At 45.4% G+C, this 27,697-nt stretch overlaps 1 protein-coding gene across 1 annotated transcript in view; it reads right to left on the reverse strand.

Moving 5' to 3' along the window:
* Positions 1-19,307: 19,307 nt before the first annotated feature.
* The window catches only part of Lancl2 (LanC like 2), a 38,327-nt gene continuing 29,937 nt past the window's right edge, over positions 19,308-27,697 (reverse strand). Inside the window, exons 8-9 of the mRNA XM_045136064.1 lie at positions 25,627-25,699; positions 19,308-20,564 (exon numbers count right to left, since the gene is read on the reverse strand). Of these exons, the coding sequence (XP_044991999.1) occupies positions 20,470-20,564; positions 25,627-25,699 (168 nt within the window). The 3' untranslated portion in view covers positions 19,308-20,469. The remainder of the gene's footprint in view (positions 20,565-25,626; positions 25,700-27,697) is intronic.

Genomic DNA, 27,697 nt, shown 5'->3' on the forward strand with positions numbered 1-27,697 from the left:
AGGAAGTGGGACTCGACCACTCTCCATGGACCTCAGGGTCTGTATCAGAAATCAAACCTGTTTTGATTTTCACACAATTGTGAAAATAATGCATGCTCATCACATGAAGTGCAGTGTACAGAAAAACACCAAAAGACAACGCAAGGCACGTCTTGGTGACATAGGAGGTGAGTGTGTCTTCACAGCTCTTTTGCTTTGTTTGGATAGACAGACCCAGACTCAAAAAGGAAGTCTTTTGTAGCACGTGTTCCTCCAAGATTTTTCACAGCATTCAGACATTCTTCTACCTTTTCTCTGATAATAAATAAGTATCCCACTATATAGTCCCTCTAGAACTTATTCCTCTTTGGCTTTTACGCACACTTTTGCTACTTTAAATTAATAAACTTATCTTATTTTTATCCCTTTTTTGTCTTTCTCTTGTCTTATTGGTCTAGCTAAAACTTCAAGAACTACATTGAGTAAGGGTAGACACGCTGAACACCCATGTCTTCTTCCATATTTTAGGAGAATATTTTCAGCTTTTGCTCATTCAGAATAAAGTTGGCTATAGGTAGCCCTTATTATTATTTAAATTATTTAAAGTATCTCTTCTCATGTCTCCATCCACTCTTAATTTCTCCAGAACTTTCTTCATGAAGATGTGGAACTTTGTTCTCTGCATCTATAGAGATGATCGCAAGATTTCAGTCCTCCGATATTTTTTAATATGGTGAATTATGTTCATTGATTTGTGTATGTTGAACCAGCCTTGCATGTGTGGAATTAAATCTTGTTCATGGTGTATAATCTTAATGTATTCGTGAACTCTATTTGCAGGTGTTTTGCTGAAGGTCTGCATCAATGTTCATCAAAGAAATTGGTTTATAGTTTCCGTGTATGTGTGTGTGTGTGTGTGTGTGTGTGTGTGTATGTGTGTGTATGTGTGTGTACATGTATGTGTGTACATGTGCATATCTTTACTCACTTTTGGCATCAAAATACTTGCTTCATAGAATGAGTTTGGTAGCATTTCTTCCATTTCTATTTTGTGGAACAGTTTGAGAAGTGTTGGTATTGGACCTGTCATAAAAGTTTCATAGTTTTGGGCTGTGCATTTACCTGGTGCTAGGCTTTTCTTCAGGAGACTTAATTACTGGTTTAATCTCATCTTACATAAAACACTTAGATTTAATGCACACTTTCAGGAAGGTTGCAAGATACAAAATCAACACACAAAATTCAGTAGCTTTCATATATTCCAATAATGCCACTCTTCTCACATCTAGAAAATAACAATCCAACAATTCATGTGGAAACACAAACTACCACACAGAGCCAAAGCATTGCTAAGCAGAAAGAATGCTGCTGAAGGCGCCACACTTCCTTATCTACAATGATACTGTAGAGCCGTGGTGACAAGGACAGAATGGTGCTGGCGCAAAGGCAGAAACACAGACCCATGGGATAGAATAGAGGTCCCAGGAATAAAGCCACACTGCTTTGGGGTTCTAATCTTTGACAAAAGAATCAAACACATGAACTGGAAAGAAAAGGATAGCCTATTCAAGAGCAAAGCTGGATATATGGCTACAGAAGAATGAAATTAGACCCATATCTGTCACCCTGGTACAAAGATTAATAAAAAACGGCCACTTCATGTCTGGAGATAGCATTCCTCCCTATCCTCTGGCTCTTACTTCTGTTTCATCTTTCACAGTATTCCCTGAAGCTTGGGGATGTGGTAGAGATGTCTCACTTAGTGCTGAGCACTGAACTGTCACTTCCTGTTAGCACTTAACAAGTTTTGAGTTCCCCCAGTGGTCACTGGTTAATCCAGTTTTGTACCTCTATTGACCCTATACTAATTATAATAATATCAAACTAACTTATTTTATTTTATTTGAGAGAGAAAGAAGAAGAGAGAGAGAGAATGAATGGGCATGCCAGGGCCTTCAGCCACTGCAAACAAACTCCTGATGCACGTGCCACCTCGTGTATCTGGCCTACGTGGGTCCTGGGGAACTGAACCTGAGTCCTTTGGCTTTGCAGGCAAGTGCCTAAACCACTAAGTCATACCTCCAGTCCAATATCAACTAGCTGTAATAATATAAAAGTTTCTACTCTAAAATTTAATGATTCTATTCTTTTTGCATATTAGTTAGTTTTCATCTTAGGAGGTAGGAAACAGGCTAATAGGGCCAGTAAAGAATATGCATAAGGAATGGTGGGATACTGTAAGTTACATGCGACAGTGTACAAGTCCGTCAGGCCAGGCTGGACTTCCCTGTCCCAACTCAAGCGATGTAATTTCAATGTAAGATATCAATGGAAATGTGGTCATTTCAGAATATTTAACCTTGACTTCTGTCAGACCCAGATGTCCACCTGAATAGGTGTCCGTCTGACTGGGTGCTCTTCTCAACCCAGTGCCCCTTGGCCTGGTGCCTGTCTGACCTGCATGTGCATATGAACCGGATGCTTCTGCAGCGGCCCTGCCCAACAGCTCTGCCTGCTGAAGACAGAGGTTCCGTGGTTCCGCACTGCTTAATACAGCAGCCATGGCTGCATGTGACCACTGAGCACGGTATCTGAGCCAACTGGGACCAAGAAACTTAATTTTAAATGGAAGTTAATTTTTATCAAGTTAAGTTTAAGTTTAAGTACCCATATGTGGCCAGAAGCTACCAGATTGGATAGCATCATTGTAGAATCCAGACCTGACTTGAGTTTTCAGAAACCAGGAGGTAGCAGAATTAGTTAAGTGACACCCTCATGATAGAATTGAACAAACCCTTCCAGTGAGGAGTCGGGAGTGAGGAGTCTTGATGTGGTTAAAAAGAAAAGCCATCTGAGGAGACTGCCTGAGTTTGAAGAGATGAAACACTGCACAAAACAAGCAAAACTCTCACTAAGCAAGTGGCTTAGATTATTTTTTAAACTTTTTTTTATTTTAGAGAAAGCAAGAGGCAGACAGAGAAAGATAGAGAGAGGGGCAGAGAGAGAATTGGTGCACCAGGGCCTTAGCCACTACAATCAAACTGCAGATGCTTGTGCCACCTACTGGGCATGTGTGACCATTGTGCAACTTAGATTATTTATCCCTGGCTGGTCTGGAACGCCGTATGTCAACCAGGCTGTCCCGAAACTTCGTATGTCGACCAGGCTGTGTTACAGAACTCTGTATGTAGACCAGACTAGCCTGGAACTCCATATGTAGACCAGGCTGGCCCAGTACTCTTATGTAGACCTGGCTGACCTTAGACCAGAGATCCTCATGTCTCTGCCTACTGAATACCAACAACAGAGAGTAGGGTTTGGATACAACATCAGGTTATAAATCATCATGTTTTTTAGAAGTGATAGTGCTGTTATGATTATGTAGTTGATTATTATTTTGAAGAGGCATTTCAAACATCTAAGAATAAAAGGTCACAATTCCTGGAGCTTACCTTCAAGAAGCTGGGAAGAAATGGGAGAGAACACTCACTCAGTGACGGTGCCAAGGCGGGCACAACCAAACGTCATCCTGCACTGCTCTGTCTTGCATGACTTCTTCGTTCCAAGAATAAAGCTAAAAAGTGTACCTAATAAGCTGAGTGACATACAAAGAAATTTCCAGGCAGAATGTCAAAGACATCATCTAGGCTCTTGTTCTTATTAGAATAAAATGTGTAAAAAGAAAGCATGCCTAGACAGAGTGATAAGTGAGCCAGGATTTACTAGTTGGAAATTTTTCAAACCCTCAGATGGCAAATTATGATAAAATGAAAAAAAAAAATAGCTTCCAGGAAAAAATACAGGATATGTCAGGAAAATAGGGTATCAAGAGTAAAATCTTTGTTAAATGTTTTGCTAAGAAAAAATTCTGGTGTCATGTTTCAGACAACTGTTCAGGTAAATTTTATGAAAAAGTTTCTAAGTTGCAGCGGGGCACATGCCTGAGTTTCTGGGTACAGGTTGAAGCTGGGATGGCATGAGCTCTGGGCTCACAGTTGGAAAGGGGTGTGTGCCTTTTCCATGCAGAGGGATGTGACTCGGGATAGACTCCAAGGCGATTCCAGTGGTCTTTGCCTCCTGAGATCCGTGCACTGTGCAGTCCCTGCTCTAGAATGTCTAGTTGCCTTATCTTATGGACTCTCATGAAACTCGTATGTAGACTGCACTGAATCCCCCCACACCTACCAAATTCATGTCTTTCCTGGCCTCTCAGAATATGACCTTATTTGGAAATAGCCATTCAACGATAACCAATTAAAATGAGGCAATACTGGAGTAAGGTGGGTCAATGCCCTTATGAAGGAGAAACAGAAAGGTGATAGGCAATTAGGAGGGGAACTTGAGCTGTGGAAAGATCACAGGACTTCATCCTGTCTTGGTTCTAGAAGCCCCCATGGGGGAGAATAAACCCACAGAGACAAGATGCTGCCTATCCCTCATAGCCTGTAGCCAATGACAAGATCCAGCTCCATGCTGTGGACAGAGGTGGGGCATGCAGCCCACTATTAACCAAGACCGCATGGACAGGGGAGGCCGCAGAGATGGCGTGGCTGGGCAGGGCCATGCTCCTGGCTATAAACCAGTGATCATGAGCTCCTCCCTGTCCCCACGCAGCTTTGGCTCCCTCTCACTTTTTAAAAAACATATCTTATTTCTTTATTTGAGAGAGAGAGAAAGGAAGAGGCAGAGAGAATGGGTGCGCTAGGAGTTCCAGCCATTGCAGATGAACTCCAGACACATGCACCTCCTTGTGCATCTGGCTTACGTGGGTCCTGGGGAATTGAACCAGGGTCCTTGGGCTTTGCAGGCAAACGCCTTATCTGCTAAGCTATCTCCCCAGCTCTTCCTCTCACTTTTGCCTAAGTACCACCTGGCTGCTTTAGGACTCCCGCACTCTGATTCTTAATGTTCTGGACAGAAAGAACCCACGAACTCCTGAGCCAAGGCGCTGCCTCCCACTGAGACACACAAGGAAAGGCACAGACATGGGTGAGGGTGGAAGGGCGCCCTGTTGACAGAGGCGGATGGGGGGGGATGCGCACAGGGCCGCAGCCGAGAGGAAAGCGAGGGCAAGCCCTGCCCCGGAGCCTGCAGAAGCAGAATAGCTGTGCATGCTGTGCCCTTTATGCATGTAGCCCTCAGAAGTGGGAACAGAACTGTGCCGTTTCAAGCCCTTCGTGACGCTTTGCTCTGTCAGCCCTGTGAGGCAGCCGCAGAGAGCAGCGAGCCTCCCCGATCCCAGCAGCACAGCGGGCGAAGCGGCGGGCACGCCTTCTCAGCAGCCAGCCGTCAGGCCCACGCCGGAGCCGCACCTGGCGCTGCCCAGCTGTGCCACCCTTAACTTGAGTCACAGAGAAACAGTTATGGCTATTGGCATTGCAACCTGCTGAATCTGGGGGTCATTTGTTACACAGCAATAGACTCAATACTGCAAAGGTCTTGGGGGAAAGTAATACCTTGGAATGAATAAACTAACTCCTTTGTTTTAAAGTTGATCTACTACAGTGCTGATGTCTGCGGAGGCTCGCCTGGAGTCATCAGCTGAAATTGGAGCAGGCTGGACTGAAGTGCTGGCCTGGGGGGCGGCCTGATCTCGGGTGTGGCGGTCCTGAGGAAATCCTCTAGCAGAAGCATGGCCGGGAGCCCTGGGCTGAGGTCCTGAGATTACTGCACAAGCTCGTGAGCCAACCTCAACCCTGCCTAGACCCCCGATACCGCTGACAGGAAATGAGCCCATGAAAAAGGGACAACACAATGCCAAACAACGAAAGGACCAATGGGAAGGGGGGAAGGGCTACGTAGAGACTCTGTTTTCCTCAATAAAGGAGGCTGCTGCTTTCAGCTCCTCACCTGACTCCGGAGTCTGTGTCATTGACTCTGCGCCTGCTTACCCCCACCCCAAGGGCTGTTGGGGGTGGTGGGATCCAGCAACAAAATACCATATGACTGGTGTTTCCAGCTTGTATTAGTTAGATGGGGTATAATCAATGTCTCTATGAGAAATGTGTGAATGTGCCTAGGACTTTCATAGAGGCCACAGATGTCGCACTGACTTCCCTCCTCGGAAACTGCAGTGAGGGAGATTCCTTCAAAGAACAGTTTATGATAGCTGACAAGAATTCTGTGACACCAAGCTTGACCCCTCTGGACAATATATAATGACGACCTTATCTCCAAAGACAGCAGTGTACAGTCATTCTTATTTGTCAGAACCCTACTCTCCAGAGCCATGCCTCTCTCGGCTCTAAGCATGGGAAGATTCAGACAAAGGCTGCAGAAGGTGTGGACCTCCAACACGGTCCATGTGGGGGACTTCTGCCGCCTGTGGCATTAGCTGACAGAGGTCCATGCGAGACTCTTAATCAGCGCTCTCTCCCTCTCTCTAAAGTGGGTTTTGCCTGATTGCTCTCACGGACTCAATTATTTCCTACAACAGTTGAAAGACTGTTCTTCCACCCACAGAGTATTGCAGCCAGCATCTCACACCTCTTGGCTTTTCCCTTTTTTCCCAGATGCTCCCGGCATGCTGTCCCTGTTCTGCCTCCCTCATCCTCCCCGTGTGCCCCATAAATGTTGTCACAGGGCTACTTTCATCAACTCCTTTATAGGACGCTGGGTTTCCATGATCCCAGCTGGAGAGAATTTAAAAGACAGAACAGGGACGAGAACAATGAACTTTGATGCTCCTGGCAGCAGGCGCCTCGACCTCTTGATCTTGTTGGCCTTTTGTCTTGTACCAGTTACTGAGCCTGCTCCTGTGGCCAAACACCTGCCAGGAAGCAGCTTCAGGAAGGAAGGGGTTGCTCTGGCTTACAATTCAGACAGAATACATTCCTCATGGCATGGTGCGGATGTCCCAGTGGCCCTACCAAGAGGTGGGTTGGTCACCTTCACCCACACTCAGGAAGCCATGAGTAAACAGGAAGTGAGGTCATGCTATAAAACCTCAAGGCCTGCTCACAAAGACCCTCTTCCTCCAGCTAGACTCCGCGTCCTAAAGATTCCACAATCTTCCCAAATAGTGCCCCCAGCTGGGGACCAAGTGTTCAAACCCATAAGCCTGCGGGGAGCACATTTCTCCTTCACATGGCATGGAGGACTGGTGAGGCAGCTCGTGGCAGGGTGCTCGATGAAGCCGTGGGTTCACTTTCAGCCTTGCAGGAAAAAAAAAAAAAAGAGAGATGTCCTGATGCCCTTTCCATGGATGTAGAAGTTAGCGTCTCGTGACGGGACAAAGCACCCGACCAAAAGCACCTTATGTGAGGGAATGATTTAGTTCAGGCTTGGTTTCAAGGGGAAGCTTTTACACAGCAGAAGCGGGGTCACCGCCTCACACATCTAACAGAGAGACTGAGCGTGAACCGGCTCTGCGCACACAAGGGCTGGGCGCTTCAACTGCCACCCCAGCACCCACTGCAGCAAGGCTCCACCTGCCCAGAAGCGCATTGGGGGGGGGGGGACTGAGGAGGAAGAGTAATCAGAAATACCTAAGGCCATGGGAGGATTTACATTCAAGCTGCCACAGTGCATTATTTGGAAATAAATCTTAAAATTTCCTCCAGAAATCTTTCAGGATGTAGTTTATCGCAATTAAAATCAGCAATAATACTTTAAGTATCCTATGTGTACATTGTTTTAATTTTTTAAATTAATTAATTTTTTATTAACAACTTCCATGATTGTAAACAATATCCCTTGGTAATGCTCTCCCTTCCCCCACTTCCCCCTTTGAAACGCCATTTTCCATCATCTCCCCTCCCCTTCTCAATCAGTCTCTTTTATTTTGTTGTCATGATCTTTTCCTCCAATTATGATGGCCTTGTGTTGGTAGTGTCAGGCACTGTGAGGTCATGGAGGTCATCAAGGCCATTTTGTGTCTGGAAAAGCACATTGTAAGGAGTCCTACCCTTCCTTCGGCCCTTACATTTTTTTCCGCCACCTCTTCCACAATGGACCCTGAGCCTTGGAAGGTGTGATAGAGATACTGCAGTGCTGAGCACTCCTGTCACTTCTTCCCAGCACCATGATGCCTTCCGAGTCATCCCAAGGTCACTGCCATCTGAAAAGAGAAGGTTCTCTACCAAAAGTGAGAGTAGCATTAATATATAGGTATGAACATTAAGAGAAGTGCTTACTGAACAGTTAAGCAGTTTGATAAGCATAGAATATACATTTATCCATACAGCAGCAGATGTTACACCCCTAGGGCTCATGCTGTGTCTACATTTTTCTTAATTATGTGTTTAAAAAATTGATGCATATCAAGATGCATATCAGTCGGTTCTTAGCATTAAGTTGATGTCTTTATCTGCTGGAACCTATAGGTGTTTCCTCTATTTCTCTTTTATCCTGTTGCCATTTTTTTTTTTTTGAAGGTAAACCAGGTTATTCGTTCATGTTACAGATTTGCCCACAATCACGAATTTGCTGGCTGCACCCATTTTTAATGGAGTGTTCAACAGCTCCTCCTTGTGCCGTATTTCTTATGAATTGGCAACAGAGAAGCTTGAAGCTCTTTTTTTTTTTTTTGAAGATGGCCTTGCGTGGTGGTGCGCATTCCCTTCACAATGTATGCAAGGTTGATCCACCTCCAACAGCTATGAAGTCAGTAGGGAACAACACAGTCTCTTCTGCACCCCGTTCCTTCAGAAGTTTCAGAAGTTGCTCTCAGACACCATCACTGAACAGGTGTTCTGAATGGTAGGTTCCCAGCTGATGGAGATTTGGGAATTAACGCCTCCTGGTGGCGTGTGTTGTTGGGGACGGGCTTGTGGGTGCTATGGCCAGTGTCCCCTTGCCAGTGTTTGGCACACTCTCCTGTTGCTATTGTCCACCTTATGATGGTCAGGGGGTGATGTCCACCTTCTGCTCATGCCATCTTTTCCCCTGCCATTGTGGAGCATCCCCTTGAGCCTTTTAGCCAAAATAAGCCATTTCCCCCACAAGCTGCTCTTGGTTGGGTGATATCCACCAGCAATGCGAACCTGACTGCAACACAGGGCACAAGACAACCTAAAGCTCGGTGCTGAGCTTAGTGCTGAGTGGAGCTCAGGTTTTGCCACCCGACTGCCTGTCCCTAGCCTCTAAGCTCTGGGTGCCAGAGCATCAATCTGCCACCCATCCCATTAGCTCACGCGGTTCTGCTATCGGGACCCCCAGTCAAAAAAGAGACTAGTTCCATTTTGATCCTTGAATTTGAATTGTCTGGATATCCTCCTGTGAACTGCAGCCTCACTGAGCATCTCCCCAGCAGTCTTTTGACCTTGGCCTACCTTCTCAACCTTGAGCCGTCTCAGCGCGGTGGCCGAGAAGCCCGCAACCCCTCCGCACCCCTGCTTGGTGTGGGTGGGACCAGACGGGTAACTGAATGCGACGCTGCTTGTAAAGTGCCATGTGTGGTGCCTACTCAGTGAGCGGTCAATGCCAATTTTCTACATTAGAAGTGCAGTTCACTCAAGCATTTAAATCCATTTAATGCATGAAAGCCTAAAATAAAGATCGTGAAGAATTCCTGTTGCTATATCCCACGAGTAGGCTCTTAGGAACATTACCAATGACTCAAAATGTGCTATTTTAAATTAAATGTCACATCTCCCCAGAAGAGCCAGCCATATGGTGGGTGTGTGCACTGAAGCTCCAGCTTGGGTGAGAGGAGCTGTTCCCGAGGGAGGCGCCGACTCAGTTACCAGGGCCCGAGGGGCTGCCTCAGGGGACTGAAGAGACCAGTTCCACTATATACATATTTTTCCCCAACAATCTTATGTCTGTTAGCTTCCAATTTAACAGTAAGAGTGGTATTTATTTTACATTTTCACTGTACCAAGTGTCTTACTCCGATGATGTTAATCCTCCCAATAACCACAGAAGATGGATTGAAAGTGGCAAAGTCCAGAGTGGAATCCAGAGGTCAGCACACTTCCTGTCCGTCTCCATGAACATTGCCGGGTTACTGTAAGGTTCAGGAATGACCGAGGACCACGCTGAGGCAAAGATGGAAGTTTTTATTCAGGGAAAAACACGAGCTGCCAGGACTGACTCTCAAGAGCAGAGCAATCAGCTTGGGGTTACAGATAGTGGGCTTTACGGGCTCTTCAGTTGGGGGAAGGTGAGGAAGGGAAGGCATTTCTTTGTTGGGGCAGAAAATCTCTGTTCTTGACATTAGCGGTAGGGTGAGACCAGAAGTGACCCAGTGAGAGATGAGGGGTAGTAAATCCAGACCTGGAGCCTTGTTATGCAGGGGAGGGATAATGGCTGGATGATTTCTTGAGGAATGTGGATGACTCCTCTGTCGCCCTTCTGCTGTAACTCCCGTTTTGTCCTGACCTAACAGTTATTAAGTCATACTTCCATCTACCCAAGGCAACATGATTTTGCAGCTTATCCCTGGGTATGAAATGAAGACACCTCAAATGTTAGCATAATATTTTCCTGAGACCTAATAGTTTTCAAGATGAAAGGAATGGTGATAAATGATGGCATTTCAACGTTTTTTCTTTACAGTTATACTTCCATCTGCTCAATTCCCATTTCCTTTCTTTTTATCGTTCTTCTCATCACCTCCCTGTCATCCTGGTATCCCTAAGGCTGGTTTGGCTGCAAGAAATCTTGAGTAGCTGAGAGACTTAGGAACAGAACAACGGCGACTGTATAACATCTTCCAATGGCACTAAATATTCTCAAGTTGTAAATTATTTCATCCGATAAGAAATCAGAGTTCTTAAATATAGGCTTTCCATGAAATAAAATGTTAAGAAGCTAGTTGAAGAGTTCAGGAGCAAAGAAGAAAACGAACACCCCAACCTCAGAATATCTGGGTGCGCCTGGATGGTTTCAACACAAAGCAATGATGCAGACAGCGACAGCAATGACAAGGAGTGCTTAAGGCCTGTTCTTTGCATAACGACAATCGAAGGTGTTGCCCTTAGAACAGGGCTTCAGGTCCAGGGTTGCTGGGGAGAAAACCCCACACGGCAGAAGTCAAGGACACACAGGCAGGCAGACCGAGGGCAGGGGCAAGCCGAGTCAGGCTGCTCATGCGCAGTGCCGCCGCTTTCCCACCCCATCCTCCAGTTATGGGCGAGGCTGGGGGCGGGGCAGACTGTTCCCAGGGTGTTGGGGGGCAGGGGGAGGGCAGCCCTCCCCTTTCCACAGGACATGGCTTAGCAGAGGGCACGCTATGAAGAGCAAGAGTGAGGCTGCCCTAAGAATGGTGGCCACCAACGAAAGTCACTACAAAGGCAGAGTCACAAACCACAGCCAGGGAAAACGTTGCGATGTATCCTTGAAAGGCCAGAATTTCTGTATGTCCTGGGGGACAAATGAGGAAATCTGTACATGGATCTCTCGTTATCATGTAACGGATGATGGAAACGTAGAAGAGCACCGACCCAAAGGACAGTCACACGGCCTCCCAGCTCTTTGGGCACCGAGTCTTTGTTCACATAGGAAACCTGCCCCCACGGAGGACTGTTCCCAGCCTGCGCTCCCCTACACAAGGGCTCACAACTGCCTGGCCCTTGCTGGTTTGAGTGTTGACAGGCTCTTGGCATCTCAGTCAAAGGACAGAAGAAAGGCTCACACAAGTAGTTTTGTAGAAAGACACTTTATTGAGAGCAAAGTGATAATGAAGTTTGAATACACTGTCAGAGGAACACTGGACCACTCACTGGGAGAACCCAAGGGCTACAGGAAGTGGTTTGTGGCTTCTCTTTATAGGATATTTAGGGAAGGATGGATTGGTTGCTAGGGTCCTGATTTGGATGGTCTTATTGTATGATTGACAAGTTTGTGTTAAGTTTTTTTCTCCCTAAAAGTTCACTCTGAGGACACACTTTTCCTTACTTCACATGCATTTCGACCAGCCCAGGTTGGATGGCACTGGCTGTTGTGATCCTGGATCTAAGAACATATTAGAAGAGGCACTGGTCTTGGATAATGGAGCTAAGGGGATGACAAAATTACTTCATGTATTGAGCAGTGCATGTGAAAATCCACACAGCTGGGGGACTCCATGTGCCCATCAGGTTGCTAGGTTCATTGTTTAGGAGAAGGATTTGGGATTAAGAAACAATTTCTGAAGCGGTTCTAAATGTACTTTTGCCATTTTGTGAAACATATTTGTGTGAAGCAGGACTCTCAGCATTGGTGTATAACATCAAAATATTGACCAAAGGCTGGAGAGATGGTTCAGTGGTTAAGACACTTGCCTGCAAAACCTAACAACTTGGGTTGGTTCCCCAGCACCCACATAAAGCCCAATGTACAAAGTGGCTTATACGTCTGGAGTCTGTCTGCACTGGCTACGGGCCCTGCCAGGCCCATTCTCTCTGCCTGCTCTTTGTCTCTTTCTGCTTGCAAATAAAAAAATAAACTTAATTCTTTAAAAAGAACCCATCAAAGGTGAAAAACATGCTCGACATCCTATAGTGTCCAATAGTGAGCCACAACTTAATTTTTTTTTTTTGTCTGTGTAGTGTTCATGTGTGTAAATGTGGCACACGCATGCCATGGTGCATGTGTGGAGGTCAGAGGACAACGTTTGGCTGTCAGTCCTCACCTTCCACCTCATTCAAGGTAGGGTGTCTCATGGTTCACAACTCCATTCTCTAGGCCGGCTGGTCTGCAAGCGTCCAGGAAATTCTCTTGTCTAAACTTTCCATTTTGCGTTAGGCGTGCTGGAATTACAGAGACCCATCACCGCTTCCAGCTTTTATGTGTGGTCTGGGCATCCAAACTCAGGTACTCATGCTTGCAGTGTGAGTACTTTATCCAAAAAGCCATATTACCAGGACCATAATTTAATTCTTTTAAAAAAGTTATTTATTTATATATTTAAGAGAGAGGGAGAGGGAGGGAGGAAGAGGGAGAGAATGGGCATTCCAGAGCTTCTAGCGACTGAAAATGAACTCCAGATGCATGTGTCACCTTTGCATCTGGCTTACATGAGTACTGGAGAATCGAACCTGGGTCCTTAGGCTTCACAGGCAAACACTTTAACTGCAAAGCCGTCTCTCTGGCCCTTCTTTTTTATGAGAGAGAGAGAGAGAGAGAGAAAGAGAGAATTTGTGTGCCAGGGCCTCCAGCCACTATACTTGAACTCCAGACGTGTGCACCATCTTGTGCACTTGTGACCTTTGGCATGCATCACCTTGTGTGTCTGGCTTACGTGGGATTTGAGGAGTCAAATATGGGTCCTTAGGCTTCACATGCAAGTGTCATAATTGCTAAGCCATCTCTGCATCCAAACATAATTTAACTCTTTATGAAAAATTAGTTGCAACTTTGCTTTCATCTTTAATAAATGATAAAAGTCATGTATGTCAAAGAACTGTCTTGCTGTGAGCTTCTTGATGGTCCTGCTGCCATGAACTTCCTCTAGACCAGCCACTGTGCACTGACAGAGGACCCACAGGTGAGCCTGTACTATCCATAACATGACTGTCACCCTGGAACACATTAGAAGTGTCAGTTCTCAGGGTTGGGAAGATGGCTCAACAGATAAGGCACTTGCCTGCAAAGCCTAAGGATCCAGGTTTGGTTCCTCAGTACCCATGTGAAGCTGGATGCACAGAGGCACATGCCTTTGAAGTTTGCTTGCAATGGTTGGAGGCCCTAGCGTGCCCATTCTCATTCTCTCTTTTACATGTCTGCTTGTGAATAAATAAAAATATTTAAAAAAATACAAATTCTCCAACCTCTTGGTTCAGACTTGCCTCGCTATTGGTGTTTGAGAGTCCTCTGAGTGACATCCACTTGCTGACGTTGGAGAGCCACTCTCCCCTGCTTCCATCCTGCTAACAGTATCCAGTCTCTTCTCCCTTCTAATCCTAACACCGCCTCCTCCACCCTCACTCAGCAGATGTTGCCTGGATCACTCTGACTTCACTGAGAAAACCAAAGAGAAGTTGAATAGCTCCCACCAGCAACGCCTGCCCACGTCTGTTAGGCAGACAAATCGCCTAGGCTTTCTTCCACCTGAAGGAATCCATTGCTTCTGGACTAGCTCTCAGCCCTCGTTACATTACTCTAGAACTTCCACCCTCTGTCTTATATCATCATTACTGACATTATTTATTTATTTTTCTGCCCATTATATTACCCCCCATCTGACAGATAACAGAAGAGTGGGAGTGGAGAGCAGCTGAGATGAATTACTCTTTTAGAATGGAAACTTTATTCTTAAAAAATGTTTGTTGCAGTGGAAAATAGAGAGAGAGAGAGAGAGAGAATGTGAATGAATGAGAACATGAATAGGTGCACCAGGGCCTCTTGCCACTGCAAAAGAACTGGATACATGCACCACTTTATGCATCTGGCTTTACGTGGGTACTGAGGAACCAGACCCAGGCCGTTAGGCTTTGCAGGCAAGCACCTTTCACTGCTGAGCATCTCTCCAGCCCAGGATCACAGCTTTACTAGGGAGTGCAGCACCACACCACAGTAGCTGCTCTGCTCCTGCTCGGGCAGGAAGGTGTTGGGGGTGGGGCAGGAAGGCACAGAGATAAGTGAGGAAAGTTCTCTGGACAGTAAGGGTTCTTACAGCGACTACATCTACATTCTAACAGCATCTATTCATAAACACGTTATTATTTCTCAGAACTTAATACTCTGTTGATCCTGAATTTCAGAACAGCTGTGGTTTCCTTTTACTCTTTGCAATAAGCCTCTTTTCAGGTATTGCCTTTACTGCAGAAACGGACCAGAGGCCGTTCGCTGCTCAGCTTGCCTTCACTTCGTAGGCTTTGTCTGAAGCCCCTGAGCAGCCCCCTCGTGTCCTCACGCGCACTGCTCTCGCCACGGCCGGCTTTTCAGCGTCGGTGGCCAGGGCTCCATCATCGGCTCCTGCTCTTGCTCCTTTTACTCCTTACTTCCTTGATATCTTATTTGGTTCCACTGCTTTAAGTAACAAAAGTAGACAAACAAAACCATAATAATGCTATCAGCCCAGACTTCTCTGCTCACCCCAGGCTAGTCCATGTGTAACAGTTAGTTCACACTCAACCTGCTTACAACTAGGCTCCCAAGGCCTCAAGGTATAATGCAGCTTACAGACTCCTCTGTTTGTGATTGAGCCTCGTACCTGACGCCCTGTTGGAGGAGCCTTGGGAGGTAGAGCCTTGCTGGAGTTGTGCCCCAGCCCCTGTGGCCAGATCACTCACGCGCTCCTGTCTGCTGGCACGTGACCATGTGGGCCAGTGCCTTGCTGATGCTCAGTGCTTTCTGTGCAATGAGGACATTTCTCCTTGGAACTGTAAGTTGGAAGAAAATAGACCCTTTCCTTCTGTCAGCTGCTACCACTGGGCACTCTGTCCCAGCAACGAGAAGGCAATCGCTACGACCTTTCCTCTTTCTGCCTGACCCTCCTCCCAGGGCCTCCTCGCGTCCCCTACCAGTTACTGCGGCTCACACCCTCTCCTACGTTGCCCCGCTCATCAGGAACTCATACCGGCTCTAGCTTCGAGGTACAGCTAGAGTGCAAGGACCTTTCGTCATCCCCGCTGCTACTACCTACACTGCTGGGAACTGACCGACTCCCCACGAACCTTGTTTCCCCAGCTCTTACCCGAACTCCCAGAACGACTCCTTAGAAACATGAGACGGTGTCACTCCTGGGATCAAGGTTTCCATAGCTCTCTGCTTCACCCACAGAAAAGCCAGAGTACTGAGAATAGGCTTCAAGGCCCCAAAGGCCTTCTCCTGGGGAATGGCCTCCCCCTGTCTACCCTTCTCTTCATTCGGTCCATTCCAGCTACAGACCTTTGCCTTCAAATGCAATAAGTGTGTTCTCACCCAAATGCCTAAGCTTACCTCTGTTCTGGAGGCTCTTTCCCACAAACTTTACATTGCCAGCATCTTCACTGCCTCCAAGTTTTGCCTGAAATACCATTCTCACCACACTGTTCAAAATAGTAGCCTGGGGCTGGGGAGAAGGAGCAGCAGTAGAAGGCGCCTGCTGTCAGCCGGCTGACCTTGAGTTGATTCTTCAGTTCCCAGTAAAGCCTGATGCACAAGGTGGTGCACTCATTTGAAGTCTGTTTGCAGCCACAAGAGGCCCTGGTGTGACCATTTTCTCTCTATGCTCCCAAATATACAACTAAAAATATTAAATAAAATGCAAATCTGTTGCAGGGAGCTGTAGCAGGCCTCTGCACTCCCAGCACAGCTTCAGTGAGTCAGGAGACAGCCACCTGGGAGGGAGACACGGGCATCCAGACTCGGGAGCCTGGGCTTCGCGTGCTGCTCAGGGCAGGCTGCGAGGGGGAGCTGGTTTACCTCTCCCTAGAGCAAGTTCCATGAGGACAAGGGCTGCCCTGACTCCCAGGTTCATAGAGCACTGCTTTGCCAAGCAAGGCCATCACTCCCGCTGGTTCTCCTGCTAGTACCTGAACATGTAAGTACCACTGTTCACTGTTCATCCCAAAGTGAGAGACCAAGGAGAAGTAATGTGCTGCATCTGGCTTCTGTGCCCTCACTTAGTGGCTGGACATTGGTGCTGCCATTTAAAGTCAGACAGCCATTTTGACTCAGATGAGGAACTAGCTGACTAATGTGCTATTTTTGCTTCTGTATCCGTGCTTGCTTAGCTATAGCCTCCCCACCCCCCTTGATTCCTGAGAAGCCTCCACTTCAAGGACATTCCAGAGATACCTGGCCACGAAGGCTCCGGCCTCTTGCAAAAGATAAGTTCTACAAACAGCTTTTGCAATAGGTTCTGCAAACAAGTTACTACCTAAGATAAGCAGGCTGGAGTTCCCACACGACCCCTCTCTGAAATTCCCGTGCACGCCCTCTTAGAACCAATCATTTTAAAAGTCACCATATGATGTAACCTTTCCTTTATAAACCCCCTTCCTCTGAGGTCGGGGCTCTCTTCCTCACTACCGCTGTGCTGGACTGTGGGGACGGAGCCCAGGCCTAGGCTTGCAATAAAGAAACATGCTGCTTTTACATTCGGGTGTCTTGGTTTCTGTGGCGGTTCTCTGGGTGACTCCTGGGTGACTGGGGGACTTGGCTCCTGGTCAGGGGTCTTGGCACAACAAAAGTTCCTTGTCCCTACCTGTAACTGTGGAAGAGCCAACTGAGATCCTGACAAGAGAAGGTTGGCTCAGAGTCCGAAGTCAAGGTTTCTCACTTCCAGAAAGTGTTTGTTAAGCCAGATTGGTAGCCGCGTAAGGATAGGAAACACAGTGTTTGCCATTTCACTCTCAGCACTTACTTAGCATAATGTTCTGCACACAGTAGGTGTTCAGTGAACATTAACTGATGAGAAACTGAAAAGTTTCCCATCTCTAAGTCAGAGAGGGACACAGTGAATCAGTGAGAACGTGTTAGCATCTGTGTGGCTCTGTCCTGATCCCAGACGTCCTGGGTGGCTCTGTCCTGATCCCAGACATCCCGTGTGGCTCTGTCCTGATCCAAGACGTCCTGTGTGGCTCTGTCCTCCAGCAGCTTTGCTCCCTGCTCTCAGCCCCTCTTGTCTATGCATGTTCTTTGCCCTATGACCTAACTTTTATCTCTGAGTTGCAGAGCAGTAGTAAGTTCTGAACTAAGAGTGTTCTCTCCACATGTATGTTCACATGTACATACCCTTCTACATATAGGTTAGTGGGCGTCTATCTTCCGCAGGACCCATCCTTACTGCGTACCTAGCCTCTTGCCAGACTCTGAGATACACGTAAGGTAGAGTCTACATAAGAGATCCTGGGCTCTAAGGAGACAATGTGTAAAAATGTCTGGGGAACCTACACTTTGAGATTATTGGATCTTTGAATTTAGCAATTGAAGATAGTCTTCAGCATCTCACTGAAAGTGTTTCCAATTGCAAAGAGCTGTTTTATGTTCCTCCCCACCAGGGAGAGAGGGTGATGATGGAGATGACAGGGTACACATGTGTTTGCTTGTCCATTTTCTAGTACACATGCGTGACTTGAGGGTCTCCTCTGGCTCTGAGGAATACCTACGGTTTGACTCATAGCAGATGAGGTGCATGCTGCATTTTAGAATGGTTACGGTCACTGGTAAGAAGTTCCTGGATCTTGACCCTTAACTTTTTCATTTACTAGCTGTGAGGCCTTGAGAAAGCCCATCACTTTCTTATTGATAAGAAACAGTATTGCCCACCTACCCACATTGCTGTGAAAATGAAGGTTGTATCTCACACAACAAAACCTCAACACATGTGGCTACTCATCTTCTGAAGGTGTTTTGTTAAAAAGAATACATGCGCACACAGCTACAATGGGAAAACACTAACCAGCACTCTCTAGTGATGGAGTGAATCCTCAGAAACTGCCAGGGCCCCCAGACCACGTCACTCATAAACACATGTGAAAGGGAACAAGTTATCATCACAAAACTGTCTTTTACTAACAAAAAGATCTGAACACTCTTTGTGCACATCAACTTTTTTCTCCGTATTTCAAAATGATATTTTGCATGTAAATTATTTAAAAATTTTCAACATATTTTGTAGTGACAAACACTACATGAAATAAAAGTGAGATGTTCTAAATTCTGATTCCAAACAAATGGCCCTATGTGAACCCCCCGTCCTGGTAGCACGTGCCGTTTCTCTTCCTCCAAGGACTTGTGGCTGCAGTTTCTGCTATACAGTCATAGACACCTAAAGGGAGTCAGTGCAGAATCACAGATGTGCAATCTGTTTATAGCTATGGGTTAAGTGGAAGGGTCTTAACCCATCTGCTTTAGGAACACTGAACGACTCAGGGGTAGTCACCCTGCTGCTGCTGATCTGAAGGCAACTGCCAGAGTCAGGGCCCCACGAGTTCCTCCTCTAAGTAAAGGGCTGTACGGAGAGCTCCAGGTACTTCCTCCCAGCTACACTGGCTTCTTTTGAAAAAGGAAACCAGCAGGATGCCAAAGACAGCTCTGTCGCTGTTCTCTTTGATGGGGTGAGGAGCACGGGACAGGCACTGTCTAGACCATGCTGGGTGGTACATGAGGTCTTCTGCAGAACATGCACAGTTCCCCCCTGTTCCTGAGTCTGCCTTCAGGTAATGGGGTGCTGCGCTGCCCCAAGAAGCCCACTGCCAGCTCAGGAAAACCACTAAAGCACAACCTTATGGATCTACATCCTCTGAGGTCAGGAACCTGATGTGAATGAGAATAATCATGAGTCAGAAGCAAGAGTACCTGCAATGAAGAGACTCCTGGTCAGACGTGTGGGGTGTCTGGCCCACCACAAGGTTCAGCATTCCAAACACTGCACATGTGTGGAGGAGAGCTGTCTTTCTCCTCTATGAACAGAAACTAAGACTGGTTGGTATTTAGAGAGTCCTTGTGGAGAGGACTAGACCATTAGAGCTCTGTGCATTTTATGACGTGTTTTATTTTGCATGACAAATGCCCAGAGTGTAGAAGATTCACACCATGACAATGTAGAATGACTGCAGGTTGATTCCAACTACTGCCCTTAAAACTAATACAAAGTCACCCAGAGAGTAAATTTCCTTGGTTAGATTATGTTCCCCATATATATCAATGCAGCCTAGTACTTCTGATTTTATCACACAAGAGGGAATGAAAAATAAGGAATGTATTAATTCCAAAATTATCCTTTGATTACTTACCAGATATCTGTGACACATTTAATTGAAAGTATGAACTGATTCATTTGGAACTGTATGCATTCTATTTTTATAATAATGTTATGCTGATAAAATTAAGGGTCTGCTTTAATGAGGTATATCTTGGGTGAGTGTTCTTGAATTTCTAACACGTAGTTGCTGCTACCTGTAATATGGCCACCGAAGGTTGCTCTTAGCAGCGTGAGCACTAGCTGCCTTGAAAGGACACACAAGTCCTGAAATCTCTGCTGAGAAATTAGAGCCTTAAGAGCCGCAGTGTACCCGGGGTCTCCTTAAAAACACTGTGAACAGAAGGTGCAGAGGGAAGCAGTGCCCAAGTGGGCCTCCCCGGGAGTCTGGCTTGCCTGTTTCTTTCCAGTTTGGGGGCTGCTGTTTTCCTCATGCTCTTCTCAAAGTTGCCCACAGAAAATGCTAATGAAGTATGCTCACATAGATATCTGGGTTCTCTTTCCGGTGTTTATGAAAAGCATCATGTGATGGTTTCTCTGTTTAGATGATGCCCTACGTTAGGTAGTATATGCACAAGGGGCAGGTGTTGCCACACACTCATGCATGCTCAGTTCAGAGCTTATGTGCTGAGAGGGCTTTTCCATGTAAAACACTGTATACCTACAGACAAACAACACCAAGAAACATGCACACTACAGGAGCCTGCATGGGAAGAGCTGCATCTTACACCAGTGAGGAAGCACTGCCCACTGTGCTGATGGGATGGCCTCTATCCCTCAGGTTCTAACTTGGGGATATTTGTAACAAAAGGGGGCCTGTAAAGATGAACTCTTTTATTTTCCTCCTTTCAGGATTCACAGTTGGTTCTGCCAGGCACTAAGCAATCAGGTGGATTTTGGTCCAACAGGTATTTAAATTGTCTTTTTGCACCTTTTTAATCCTTCTGCAAAGAACCAAGTTCAAATGCCGGAAACCGTGATGTCTCTGGAACCAGGATGTCGGAGAGAAAATGAATAGCACCAGCCATACCTGTAAAGAAGCATGCATCTTTTAGAACTGCACGGCTTGTGAGTGAAGCCACACGATGTTCAGTCCCTTCCTCTACCAGGGGCTATGCCAATGACATTTAAAAATGACATCATTAAAAACAAAGAAATCCAGGGCTGGGGAGATGGCTCAGTGTTAAGAACTCTTGGCTTACAAGCATGATGGCCTGAGACCACAAGAGTTTAACTCCCCAGCACTCATGTGAAAAGCTGGGCGTGGCCACACACATCTGTAACCCCAGTTGGGGAAGGGGAAGACTATGGAATCTATGCTGGAGCTTGTTGATCAAACACAGCAGCTCCAGGTTGAGTGAAAAATTCCCTCTCACGGAAACACGTGAACAAGTGAGAGAAGACACTGGACACTCTCCTCTGGCTTCCAAATGGACACAGAGGGTGTACACAGCTGCACAGAACACCCAAACATCATGTCACTAACTATACCATACACACACACACACACACACACACGCACACACAAAGTGCATTCATGTACCAAAATGACCTCTAAAACTAAAAACCAAAACACAAAGAAATTATATCAGCATCCTGCAGGCAGTAATATCATTTGCCTGTACTATCTTATTTTTTAAGAACTGCTTTTTGGTTTTCATCTTGTACCTTGCAGTACCATCAATCAAGAGCTACAGATATAGATACAGATAGGGATCTAGGGCGTGTCCAGTAGCAGATACAGGTAGGGATCTAGGGCGTGTCCAGTAGCCGGTACAGATAGGGATCTAGGGCATGTCCAGTAGCAGGTACAGGTATGGATCTAGGGTGTGTCCAGTAGCAGATACAGGTATGGATCTAGGGTGTGTCCAGTAGCCGGTACAGATAGGGATCTAGGGCATGTCCAGTGGCAGATACAGATATGGATCTAGGGTGTGTCCAGTAGCAGATACAGGTATGGATCTAGGGTGTGTCCAGTAGCAGGTACAGATAGGGATCTAGGGCATGTCCAGTAGCAGGTACAGATATGGATCTAGGGCGTGTCCAGTGGCAGATACAGATAGGGATCTAGGGTGTGTCCAGTAGCAGGTACAGATAGGGATCTAGGGTGTGTCCAGTGGCAGATACAGATAGGGATCTAGGGCGCATCCAGCAGTAGAATGCTTGCTGAGCAGTAGGAGGCCTGGGTACCCTCCTAGCATATGATGATCCAACATGCTGTCTACAAAGAAGTAGAGCTTCAGAAGCTGCCAGTTATGATATTTCAATACATAACATGGAACTCAGGGCTTTGACAGCATCAGTCCACATAAGAGAACTATATTGTACTATCTTCTTTTTGGCTCTAAAAAAGTAACTTTCAAACAAATGCTATTTGCTTTAGTCAAAATCCCTACATCAGGGCTGGAGAGATGGCTTAGTGGTTAAGGCACTTGCCTGCAAAAGCCAAATAAGCCAGGTTTGATTCCCCAGGACCCATGCAAGCCAGATGCACAAAGTAGTGCATGTATCTGGAGCTCATCTGCAGAGGCTGGATGCCCTGGAGTGCCAATTCTTTCTCTATCTGCCTGTCTCCCCCCAATATAAATACATAAATAAAAATACAATAAAATTCTCTTTAAAAATATTCCTACCCTAAAGCATAGCAATGATAAAGTCAGTTTTCAAAAGTGACTGGCTGAAATTTCTAGAAGGGCTAGGAAGAAGCTTGTCACTGCCTTAGGCTTCTAGGCTAGTGTTTCCACCTCAGTGAAACCATTCCTCCCTCCTAGCTCTGTTTGCTTAGTTTTTCTTTTGCTACATTTATGTACAGCAGAACATACGAATCTGAAGGGCGTGTCTCTGAGTTTTCACAGATATACATACTTTCACATAACAAACCCCAATCGTGATGTGAATGATCCATCACCTGAGAAATTCCATGTATTCTTTTACTATCTACCCTAAGCCCCAACAGCACCTGCCGCAGACGAGTTCTGCCTGTTTCAGAACCTGAATAGACAGAATCATACTATGCCACCTCCTCTGTGGGCTCTCCTCTCAGTCAGTGTTCCTGTACTCCATTCGTGGTTGTGTGTCAGAACTTCTACCCTTCTTGTCACTGAGTAGTGCAATAAAGATTGCTTCTTCTTTACTTTTCTTTAACTGAAGAACATTTGTGTTGGTCTCAGTTTTTCTATAATTTTTTTCTTTAGGGAAAGGGTTTCAGAAGCTTATTTTAAAAATGAAAATCCCTGACCAGTTAGAACTCATTATAAACAAACAGTGATCCTTAACACCTTTTGGAGGGCCCTAGAAAGACTAGGGACAAATGCCTTGTTTCCAGGTTTGGAGGGCAGACACAGGTCCCACAGGATGCAGCCTTTGGCAGAAATGAGAGCACCAGCACGGTACAGTGACCTGTAGCCTGCTGTTTCTTCTGGCCTGGCCTCCATGCACTCAGTAATTATCCTCTGGCTTCCAGACAGAAGCGTGGTTAATATTTATTGCTAGTTCTTTCTGCTATGTACTAGGAGAGGCACAGGGCAGAGAAGACCTGGTAACCTCCCAGCTACGAGGGAGCTGTATGTTCAAAAGTGAAATTTTGACCCCTACAGGGCTTTTAATTTGCTATTGGAAAACTGAATACATAAGCCTCAATGGTTTCCATTTTAGAGTTCATATATTGACTCTGTTATCTGATATAAATTATCATTTAAAAATTTTTTATTATTTTTACTTTTTTCTATTAGTGTCCAGGCTAGCTTCAATCTTATGATCTCTTTCCTGAGCCTCCAGAATGCTGAGATGGCTAGCTAATAGGACATTAAGAGTTTCAGGGGATTAGGGAGATGTCTCAGTGGTTAAAATACATGCTTGTAAAATCTGCCTGCTTCAGTTCACATATAAAGTCAGATCCAAAAAGTGGCCCAAGAATCTGATGGTCCATTTGCAAGAGGCACTTTTGTGTGTGAGACACATACACACACAACTTTTTAAAAAGAACTAAAGGTTTTTATCTGAGAAGAATCTCCCCTATATATTTTTTGAATATTAAAAGGATAATATCCCACAAAGATATGGCAAATATTCTATTTTCTTCTCATATTTATATTATGTGACAAAAGTTACCATGATAAAAAATAAAATGTCACATTACTACATATGACTCTGACTCTAAAAAGATAATAAAGGACACTACCAAAAGCTTTATATACATAAATCTGATACTACAGATGAAATGGGCCAACTTCTCAAAAACTGCAAACTACTACAACTCACCAAATATATAAGAGATAATGCGAACAGTTCTGTAACTGTTAACAATATTGCAATTGTTTTAAAATTAGGAAAAAACATTCAGGTCCAGAATTTTTTTTCTAGAGAATTCCAACAATAATTTAATTAAGTTACCACCGATTCTTAGATAAATAATAGACTGTCCCAGAAAACAGAACAGGAGAGACTATTTCTCTGCACATTTTCTTAGGTCTTGTCCTATTATCAAAACCAGGTAAAGACAGCACAGAATAAAAACTAGAAATTAATATTCTTCATGAGAATAGGTACAAAGCAAATTTAACAAAATGTAAGCAAGAAAAATTTAGCAATAAATAATAAAAGAATTATGCAGTAAGACTAATTGTTTACCCCACAACACAAAATTCTCTTATATTAATAAGCTAATCAAGAAAAATTACATTGTCTTATCAAATGATACAACAAAGTCATTGATGAAATGCAATGCCCATCTACTTAACTTAAAAAGCTTAACTTATTCCTTCTGAAGTTTACTTTTGGGCAGATTTGTAAGATGTAACTCTGATACAGTTAGAAGTTCTCACCAGGGCTGGGAAGATAGATCATTGGATGAACTCAAGTTCTGACCCCTGGCACCCATTCACAGCTGGGTGAGCATGGCAGGGCAATGAGTGTGTCACCCTAGTACTCAAGCTGGCTTACTAGATCAGCTGAATTAGCAAGCTCTGGTCAGCAAGAGACCCTGCCTCAATAAGTAAAGTGGACAGCTAGTAGGAAGACACCTGGTATCAACCTTTGACCTCCAGACACATGCATACACATCCACACACGTGCACCCACATGCACAGCATCTCATGCACATGGGGAAAACAGCTGACATCACTGTGTCCTTGCACCTTGTTTTCTGTGACTTGTAAATGCGCGTGCACACACACGCGCGCACACACACACACACACACGCACACACGCGCACACACACACACACACATGATACTTACTTCTCTTTCTAGGACTGCTATTACATCTCCTGAATTACATTCTGTCAACCTGGGCACACTCTCATTGTTGTTTTTACTGATGGCCTTGTTAATACACTTCTTTTTCAGAAGTTTATTCAATATTAATGCACATTTTTTCCTAATTATTATCTCATTACTAGTATTTCTATATTTTTGTTTATCTTTATTTATTTATTTGGGAGCGACAGAGAGAAAGAGGTAGATAGAGAGAGAGAGAGAGAAAAACAGAGAGAATGGGCAGAGAATGGGCATGCCAGGGCCTTCAGCCACTGCAAAGAAACTCCAGATGCGTGTGCCCCTTGCGCATCTGGCTAACGTGGGTCCTGGGGAGCCGAGCCTCAAACGGGGGTTCTTAGGCTTCACAGGCAAGCATTTAAATGCTAAGCCATCTCTCCAGCTCTTCTATATTATTTTTATTTTATAGTAATTATAACAGGTTATTCTCTTTTATCCCCTCATTAGTGATACTTCTAATTGATAATATTAATTAATAGCATTTTTATGTAGTTTAAAGAATTAAGCTTCCACTGAACTTATAAAAAGAATATACACAATATTCTAGATGAAATGTATAGGAGTGAACTTTCCCATCACCGAGCAGCAAGCCTGCCAGGCTTTGTCTACATCTGAACTTCACAGAGACCAAAGAACCCCCAGATATTTATGGGAGCAAAAATCTGGAAGATAAAAGACTTATTACCCTTTTCAGCAATACACTAATATCACTTTAGTTCTGAAGCAAGATCAAATGTAGTAGCACCTTCAAAGACAGGGGAACCAATGGCACAATCCCAAATGTTTAAATGTGGTTTTGCTGTATTTTCTCACTCCTACCTTCAAAGAGGGAATAGGGTCTGTCAGGAATGCGGCATCCATGTGCTCCATAATCTAGACACCACTCTGCAAACTAAAAAGCGAGATATTTTTTAAAGAACAGAATTTCTACCTGATGAAAAGGTAATGAGTGGGATATTAATATGAATTCACAAGAATCAAAGCAGACCAGTTCTTGCAGGAATAATTCCAGTCAGGGTGCTCGACAGGGTGAGGTCACCACTCCCCAGATGGCTGAGATCTGGATAGTTGGTGACTTTTTCTTGCCTGTTTCCTCACCTGACAGTGACATCCACCTATGTCAAAAATCTTAGGGAAGCCTGAACAAGAAACAATAGCTCAACAACTGACTGCTCCTTGGAGGCACCTCACTCCAGAAGTAACCCCACCCCCTTGCTTCTTGAGTGAAAGGAGCTGCCTCTGAACTGCCTTCAGTCCTCACTGCTGGGTCCCCACACCACACCTAGTCACTGTCCCACAGTATAGCCTCGTGCCTTGCCTGCTTCTTCCTCCGCACTTCCTGGTCTCCACTGCTCAGCCGGGAGCCCTGCTCTTCCCTTTGAGCTCCTTGACACTGTCTCTCCTGCTCCCATCTATTCAGTACGCTTTTCTGTACCATATTAGACTTCCTGCTTAAGCTGACAGTTTTGTCATTTGTACACAAAGCACAAACAAACCCAACTGTGGTGGTTTGATTCAGGTGTCCCCCACAAACTTAGGTGTTCTGAATGCTAGGTTCTCAGCTGATGGAGATTTGGGAATCAATGCCTCCTGGAGGGAGTGTATTGGTGGGGGTGGGCTTATTGGTATTAAAGCTAGTTTCCCCATGCCAGTGTTTGGCACACCCTCCTGTTGCTGTGGTCCATTTTATGTTGGCCAGGGGGTGATGTCCACCTTCTGCTCATGCCATCGTTTTCCCCTGTCATCGTGGAGCTTCCCCTCGAGCCTGTAAGCCAAAATAAAACTCTTTTTCCCAGAAGCTGCTCTTGGTTAGGTGATTGCTACCAGCAATGCGAACCGGACTGCAACAGTAAAGTGGTACCGAGGAGTGGGGTTGCTGCTAGACACCTGACTATGTGGCTTCAGCCTTTTGTAGCTGATTTTCAAGAGGAAAGTGGAAGGAGTTGAAACCTAGGCCTAAGAGATGCCTTGCAGTGCTGTAAGTACAGCTTGATGGACTGTTCTGTTCTGAGCTGCAAGACCTGAATGCAGTAAGAACTATGGACTGTGAGGTTTGGCTTATGAGGGTGAGAAAGAGCTTTGCTTGGACTGGGCTAGCAGTTTGTGTGAAAAGCTTGCTGTTATGCCTGTCTCCTGAAAAGTTGTGCAGAGTTGCTTTACGTAGAAATGAACTGGTGTGAGCAGAGGGATATGGCACAGAAAGAAAAATCTTTGGGTGAACTGTTGCCCGGTCAGCTGCAACTGAGAGATTACAACCTTTGAGACTGGGCTAGCTGACCTGTGCTGGGGCAACAAGAAGAATGTAGACTCTTTAGAAGGGGCCTGAGTGCTCAGGAGTGTCCTATTCTTCAATGTCTGCTTTATTCCCCACTGGATTAACAAATTGGCACCCCACCTGGTATCGTGGAGTATAAGAAATGCGGGAAAGAGGGTCATTGAGTTTGCAACATGGTCTTGTGTTTTGGAAATGGCCATGGGCAGTGTGAAACGGGTTTGCTGGTTGCCTGCATAGAGACCCCATGGGGCCATGAGGATGAACCGTGGCTTGCAGTGGAGACCCAGCGGAGATGCTGGTACCATGAGATGGCTGCCAGGGAGCTGCTGGCCCGATGAAGTTTTCCAGGACTGTGAGTAGCCTAGCTGGAGGGGCGGAATTGGAATGCCAGAGACTTGTTGCTGGTTAGAATTATCGGACTTGAAGATTTGTCACTGGTTAGAGTTGCTGGACTTGAAACTACAGAGTTTGATATTTGCCCTGGTTGTTTTAAATCTTGTATTGGTTGAATGTTTCTTTGCTATGCCCAATGCCATCTTTTGCAGTATGAATATTAATCTGTGCCATTATGGGTTTTTTGTGGTTATTTTTTGGTATTATGGCTCAGTTAAAAGA

Source organism: Jaculus jaculus, chromosome 16 (genome assembly GCF_020740685.1).
Source record: "Jaculus jaculus isolate mJacJac1 chromosome 16, mJacJac1.mat.Y.cur, whole genome shotgun sequence".
Lineage (NCBI taxonomy): Eukaryota > Metazoa > Chordata > Mammalia > Rodentia > Dipodidae > Jaculus > Jaculus jaculus.